Source organism: Etheostoma spectabile, chromosome 5, assembly GCF_008692095.1.
Source record: "Etheostoma spectabile isolate EspeVRDwgs_2016 chromosome 5, UIUC_Espe_1.0, whole genome shotgun sequence".
Classification (NCBI taxonomy): Eukaryota; Metazoa; Chordata; class Actinopteri; order Perciformes; family Percidae; genus Etheostoma; species Etheostoma spectabile.
In genome coordinates, this window is record NC_045737.1 from 26,846,160 (window position 1) to 26,853,554 (window position 7,395).

Genomic DNA, 7,395 nt, shown 5'->3' on the forward strand with positions numbered 1-7,395 from the left:
CATATATACATACATACATACATACATAAGTAACTATATTTATCGAATCGTGAGCCTAAAAATTTAAATTGAATCTTGACATTTTCTGAGTCGGGCACCCCTACTGAGAGTTGACGTGTTGTCAAGCTGAAGTTCAAGTGTAGAAGGAATTCAGAGGACATTAACTTTTTCTTTCCATGGCTGATTAGGTGTGTACTGTATGAATCAGCTGGGAAAAGACACTCATTATTATTTAGAGCTTGGCTTTATTTTCTTATTAAAGCCCAAAAAAAATAATGACTGATTACGTATTAACCACATGTAACTAAATTAAAAAAATTGGTTTCAATGACAGATTTCCGCAGCTGTGACATCATGGCATGTTTTGTAATCAAAGGATTTTAAAAGGCAAGTCCAACAAAAAAATGGTGTCATGCTTACAACTGGGAACCATTTGAGAGGTACTGTATGTTGTGAAGTGAAGTGCGCAGCTAAAAATTTTCTCTAGATGACAGCAAGGGGAAGGAGCCACTATTCTTATTATTCCCCATTGTACCGTCATACTGCAGCAATTATTTAAAATCTTTGATTATCCTCAGAGATGCGATGCAATCATGGCTGAAAATCAATTTCAGAGACATCAGGAAAAATCCAAAAGCTTGCAGAGTGCCAACAGGGCCAAGGGCTTGTGCGAGAGAAGAGAAGGGATTTTTTTTCTCATCATCGTTTCGGTTTTCCCTTTGCTAAGGGTAATCAGCCAGCAACACCAGAGAGCTTGCTGTTAGTCAGAGCCAGATCCTGATCCTGTTCAGAGCTGCTAGTGATGTAGAGCCAGGTAGCATCCAATTAGTGCTTAGTGTAACTTAATGCAAAGTGCTGGCACTCAGCTCACCGAATCCAACTAGTTGTCATAGAATTTCCACGCTTCTGCTGTCGAATTCATGAACATTTGCTGATTTGCTTTGCCTTCTCAAGGCATCATGAAGTTGAAATGAGACATTGCCATCAATGCTGCGCCGTGTATGGCCATTTTCTGCTAAACCAGATTGGCCTGATTACTGATGAGACAGCAGGCATGTCAGCGGCAGCTGCTTGATGCTTATTGACAACTGTGTTGCTTTAGAACCGCATTTACTCCTTTTACGTATAGAGCAATTTGTAATGGCACAGGTTCCAAAGCTCTGTAATGGATGTAAATCCAATAGGAAAAAAGCATTCATTAGAAAAACCAAGAGCATGTACCATTTTTAGTAAATAAGGCTGGATGTAAAATTCCACCCTTTCTTTATGTTTAATTAAGGTACGTCTCGTCTGTCTGGACCCGTCCAGATGCTGGACATATCTCGCACAGCTGAAAGCAGATCAAGTCTGAAAATTACAGAAAGCATAAAAACCCCACTATGCTGTCTTATTTACAGCAGAATGATCTGGTAGTGGAGATACTGAATGATATGCCAGCGACAAAACAAATGGGTAATGTTAGTTTTCCCCATTTGTAGGAAATGATTCATTAGGAATAACCCCATAAGATGCACCATCTCGTTTTCAACGGGGTCCTCAACAACAATAACAACATTTAAGCTGAATTTAGCCAACCAAATGTGACAAAAAACAAACAAATGAACAAAGAAGATAACAAAACAAACAAAATCAGGAGATCATATTACAAGCAGGGCATGAAATAATAAAGTTATAAAACATAGCTATAGAGGTGTTTTTATGGACATGTACAACTGATCCTATAATAACAAGAAAGGGCATTGTTGAACAAGTGAAAATGATATGGATCTGGATTTCATAAATTTCAGCCCCCTCTTTTATTGTTCGCAACCTTTAGGCTTTCCTCTTCTCTCTGAGTGCAGGCAGATGCGTGGAGCATCTCCATGGATTGTGGTCTCTGGCAGAAGGCAGACAGTTTTGGAAGTGGCATGGAAGGAGACAAGGGGAGCATGAGGTGGCTTCCTCCCTCTGTCTTCCTCCCCATCAGAGCTCCATGGGCCGACTGCCCACTCTTTCGTAACAGCATTAGCAGAGACTATGCAGCAAAACAGTGGAAAATACACTCCACCATGTTTCCTCATCAGCGATGTCTTCTCTCTGACCTCCACCTCAGTTTCAGTAACTCACATGAATATGGAAGATGAATATGGGCCAACTTTTGAGGTTACGCCAAATTCAACAAGAGACAGGCTTGTCAACCATGAAATCGCCTTTACAGAGGGAGTATGGACAAATTTGGATTGGTTGAAGGCACTTTCATCCCTGGGAAATTTTCTGACCTTTATTTTATGTTCTAGGCCATAAAGATCAAGTAAAAGGCTATAATAACACCCAGTATAAAGGAAAACGATGGTCTATTATCCTCCATAATTCCTCTCCGGACATCTATCATCATTCACCCTCCATTCAGGCTACCCAGCAGTCATCACAGGACACACATCCATAGATGTGCAATCAGTAGGTTTCCTCTTTGCCGTTTCTTGGTAATACCTCCTGTGACATACTTGGCTCAGCACCCTTACACAAACACTAACACTCACACACACAAACACACACTGCTGTTTGACCTCTCGGGTTCAGTGAAAGCATTAAATACCAATTAGAGCTAGGACGGGCCACGCTGAGTCTGAGGTTGTAGCAGGGCCTTGAGGAGACCTGTGGGAAGCAACTTATTGGTCCCTGGACATGAGTGTCTGTGTGTGTATGTGTGTGTGTGTGTGTGTGTGTGTGTGTGTGTGTGTGTGGGGGTGTTGTGTGGGGGTGTGGTGTGTGTGTGTGTGTGTGTGTGTGTGTGTGTGTTGTGTATGTGAATACCAGGTTCATACAGCATATGTGTGTGAGTTTGAGCGGGGTAAAGACATAAATTGCTAAGACAATTCCCATGTAGGCATATACTCCTACTTTCTACACACATGCACAAAAAAACACATCTGGATGTTTTATTTAAAGTAAAGTTAAACTCTCCTCCTGTTCACTTCTCTGAGAAGCCTGGTTTGTTGCTGAACTTATTTTCTATTACTGTGTATAATAATAATGGAATTGGAGAGGTACAATAAGATGTCTGATCTAGGTTATTTGTTTCAGTTTAATGTTCAAAATAAAACAGCAAGACAGGAGAAAGAATATTAGCAAATGCTCTGAAGGAAACCCTTTGAGAAATATCCGTTCTCTGCAGTGAATCTTGAAACTGTGTGTGATGATCTGCTGTGGTTATCTGGTGGTTTCGGAGTCATGCCCTTTACTGTTCCTCAGTTATTTACCCACCAGACACACACACAGCTTGATAAATGTTTTGCCTGACCTTCTAAATTAGTTTTCTTTCCTCTTAACTGTGATTTTATTTCCCTTGGATAGCGCAGAGACAAGTGTTGTAGTGTGTGTGTGTGTGTGTGTGTGTGTGTGTGTGTGTGTGTGTGTGTGTCTGAGTGTGCTTATTTGTCTGTTTGCAAAGAAAAAGCAAGTTCTATATCCAGAAAGACAAAAAAAATACCCTTGTATTAGTGCAAATTGCATCCATCCGTTTCTCATTTTAATAAACAGACTATTGAATGAGAGAAATTGAAAGAACTACTACTAGCAGTGCTCAAACAGCCACTGATGTGTGTCTACTTCAGATTGGAAAGGGTTAAAGTCGCCACAGGCCAGAGCAGAGTCAACATCGGCCACGGCTTGGCTGGCCTACCCGGCCAGATCAATATCTGCAAATAATAAATTAGCTCCCCAGAGGGGTCGCACTAAACCTTCAGCAACACTGCCCTGGAAAAGTCCACAATTGGTGTGTGCGAGACTCAATAAGCCAGGTGAATGACTGTGCAGGGGCACATCTTCAGCACTCCATAATAGAAAATTAATGGTGCTCAAATCAGTGCTGAGGGCACCCTGAGGGTTACCTAATAGGCCTGGTTAGAACTGTCATCCCTCCAGACGCGCCTAAAATATCACATGCAAAGACAGGAAGCCAAGAAGAGAGCGAGGATTGGGGGAGAGATATATGTGTGAGTGCAAGTAATAGACATGACCAATTTTGGTATGGATTACTTAAGTAAGACTATTAAAGAAATTGTATTTTGAATTTGGAAGACTGAACAGAAACTAAGGCTGTGAGAAGAAGCGTACATATCAAAATGTCAGTAAAATAATCAAATTACTGAATTTATTTAAAAGACTTTTTTACTCCTGATTGAACTGAATGGATCACGGTTTCTTAAAGGGGAACTATGTAGTTTTTTTAGCTTAATTTACCTTAACTGAACAGCTTTGGATTCACTGGAATGGTTATATGACTTTTTTTCAAGTTGAATGACTGTCGTCTCGCTCCCTCCTAGCGCCTGTGAGCGGAAAAACCACCCTTGCAACTTTGGGCCGCCGTCATAATGTATCGCATGATATCAGGTCTTGCAATGTAAGAAATTGCTTCACGGCACTGCACACACACACGCGCACCAGGAACTGGCTAGCTATAAGAACAAGGTAGAGATGGAGTTTTTCACACTATCATCATGGCTGAGCCGGCAAAAAAACAACAGAAAGCTAGCAAAGCATTGTCGGAAGAACAGAGAAAGAGGAAACAGCAGACTGACCGAGTGAGGAGTCAGACACAAGTAAACATTGGAGCTGCCAAATATCTATTCTGAAGCTGTAGGGAGGGCTCTATAGAGAACCTGCAAGTAAAAAGTGAGACAACAGCAAAGAAATGGCCAAAACTGCATAGCGCATACACCCGTTTGTGAGCAAAGGTCTGACACTTTTCCTAACTCCTTTCTCAAGCCATATTTAAATACACGTTTTAAAGTAAAAGACTCAGCACATCTTTAAAAAAATAATACTAAGATTGAATACTGCAAATCAACACTAAACAGTTTGTATTGACACATCTAAAGTTTCTAGGTAGATGATCAGAACATTACAGGTTCCAATATTCATTGTTTATACTTATATACTTAGTTTTGAAGACAAGTTGTAGGTCACATGAGCTAAATATTCTTCAAAGGGTTACTCAACCCAGGAAAATAAAAATAACAATTCAGAGAACTTGTGACTAGAAGTAAGGAGAGAAAATAGTGGAACAAAACTACACTCTAATTTTCCTTGATCCTGAATATAATAGCCTTATCATCGGCCTTTAAAACAAACCCTAAAGAAAAAGTAAAATACCAGATGGAATTAAGCTAATTGTAGTAATGCGTCTACATTTATACAGCTAAATAAACACTAAAATAGTTGCTTGTGAAAAGTCATCTAGGGTTTGTGGAGTATATGATCAAATGCCTATGCAATCATATCATGTTGGTTGTGTTCAAGCACAAACGTGCCCAATCCAGAGGGCTGTTTAAAAGCAGATCTATATGCCAAACAGGCTGCTAATGAGCCTTAAAAGCACATCTGATCACTTATTCCAGCTGGTGTATTCCCCTTCTCCACAAACACAGCTATTGGATTTAGTAAACATACTTCATATTGATCCTGAGCCACCCGGCAGCACATCCAGCTCTCAACAAGATTTATTACAACTCTGCATGCCGAGACCAACGGAAGAGACTCACAAACACAAGCATGTGCGCGCACACACACACACACACACACACACACACACACAGAAAAAAAACAATTTAACATGCACACACATGCACATAAACCTTCGATCTTTTCCCTGACCCTAATTTGCCTATGCAGTAATGTCAGTGGGGGTTGGGATGTGTGGGGAGGGGTTTGCATCCTCATCTCTCCTCCTATCCCCTTCAGGTCTGGACTTGGGCAAACTGTCTGCTGCCTTGACACTGAACTTACCCACATGCCGCCACACGGCCGTCCTCCAGCGCAAACAGAGTGTGTCGCTCTCCACAGGCCACTTGAGATATTTTCAGAGAGGATGGGAGATTCTGGAACAAACGCGGTACCAGCTGAAAAAAAGAAATAAAGTTCCCAGTGAGGTGAAGAAACGCAGTGTATCTCTGTAGTTCAGTTGGTAAACTCCATCAGGCTGGCTAACATCCCAACGACAGGCACAGCAACAGTAGATCCACTCAGCGTAGATGAAGACAGAACAACAGAGGGAACAAGAAAGAAGCAGCAAACTGCTTTATGGCGCTGAGCTGTGTAGATCTGATGTTTTTAAGTCCCTGTGTGTATGTCTGTCTGTCTGTCTGTGTGTGTTCATGCCAGTGCCACAAAGAAAAAAATGAAACAGCCTATGAGAAGAAAAGAAAGCCTGGTTCCTCATCATGCGCTTGTTAGCTTGTCCAATCTATGACAATCAGCACAGTCCCAGGGGTTGAAAGACACGAGATGCCGGGGAAAGGGAAGCCGAGGCTGAGGAAAAGATCAATACTGCACTGTGAAACAAGAAGTGTGGGCTATTTACTCTCCATTGATCTGATGATGCTGGAGAAACACCTCACTCGGCTATTAAATTGAGGGTATAAGTCTACTGTGAAGGGCTGTTTTTCTTCCCCTCTCTTTTTTCTTTCTCTTTTTCTTCACCCCAAGGTCAAGAAAAAGCTAAAAACATCCACAGACAAACAAAAATGGATTGCTTGGGCCAGGGAAAGTAATTAATCTGCATTAAAATGCCAAGGGAACAGGCACTAACTACCCATCTTAAATGAAGTTTTGCTCAGAGCGACAAGAGACCCATGGCAGCATAGGATGGACTTCTAGAGGACACAGTGATAAATACAAATAGACTGCTAGCAGGAGGCCATGCTGGCCTTTTTGCAGCAGTTGAGTGGCAGGTAAGTTGAATAAGTAGTAAGATATACATGATGGATAGATATTACTGTATCTCCTTGTGCCCTACAATGCAAACTATCAACAAGCTCAAGGCAGAAGAAGTAACTTTTTGCATTTATTATTAAGCGTGTTGTTTGTTTGTAATGATTTAGGCATAGAGTTTCATACCATTTTCTAAGACATGAATTCTTCTTGTATCATGTAGATGCTTAATTTCATTTAAGTATAAAATGGGATTTAAAAAGCTGTTATGGTAGAAAGAACCCCTGTGGTAGAAAAAAGCATTTTACAGCCACCATGAACTAAAGTTGAATAGTGATCCCTGAACCACAGCACATTCATTCACATTCATCCATTGAAATTTTGAGTCTGAGTAAAAGGATCCCCACATCCATACCACTATACAGCAGCTGTGTGTCTGAGGTCATTAATTAACACTTTGACATTCTATTCTATCATAGACGGTTTAGAACCGAGACGCCTCATGTTCTGTTTCTGTGTCACACGGGTTCTGTACTGCCACGCTTCTTTAGGAGACTAGCTGCAGGTCCTGAGTGTTATGATTCCAATGGGAACATTAAATGTGAACACAGATCATGACCAATTCTTTCACCCCATAGTCACCAAAGTAAACATTGGATCGAATTTTCTCAAGCCACATACAGTGGGGCCAAAACGTATTTAGTC

The 7,395-nt window shown here is 41.1% G+C and overlaps 1 protein-coding gene across 1 annotated transcript in view; it reads right to left on the bottom strand.

The window, feature by feature from the left end:
- LOC116689924 (probable E3 ubiquitin-protein ligase HERC1) overlaps positions 1 to 7,395 on the bottom strand; it is a 345,193-nt gene that overhangs the window by 231,527 nt on the left and 106,271 nt on the right. Inside the window, exon 5 of the mRNA XM_032516624.1 lies at positions 5,767 to 5,879. Within this exon, the coding sequence (XP_032372515.1) occupies positions 5,767 to 5,879 (113 nt within the window). The remainder of the gene's footprint in view (positions 1 to 5,766; positions 5,880 to 7,395) is intronic.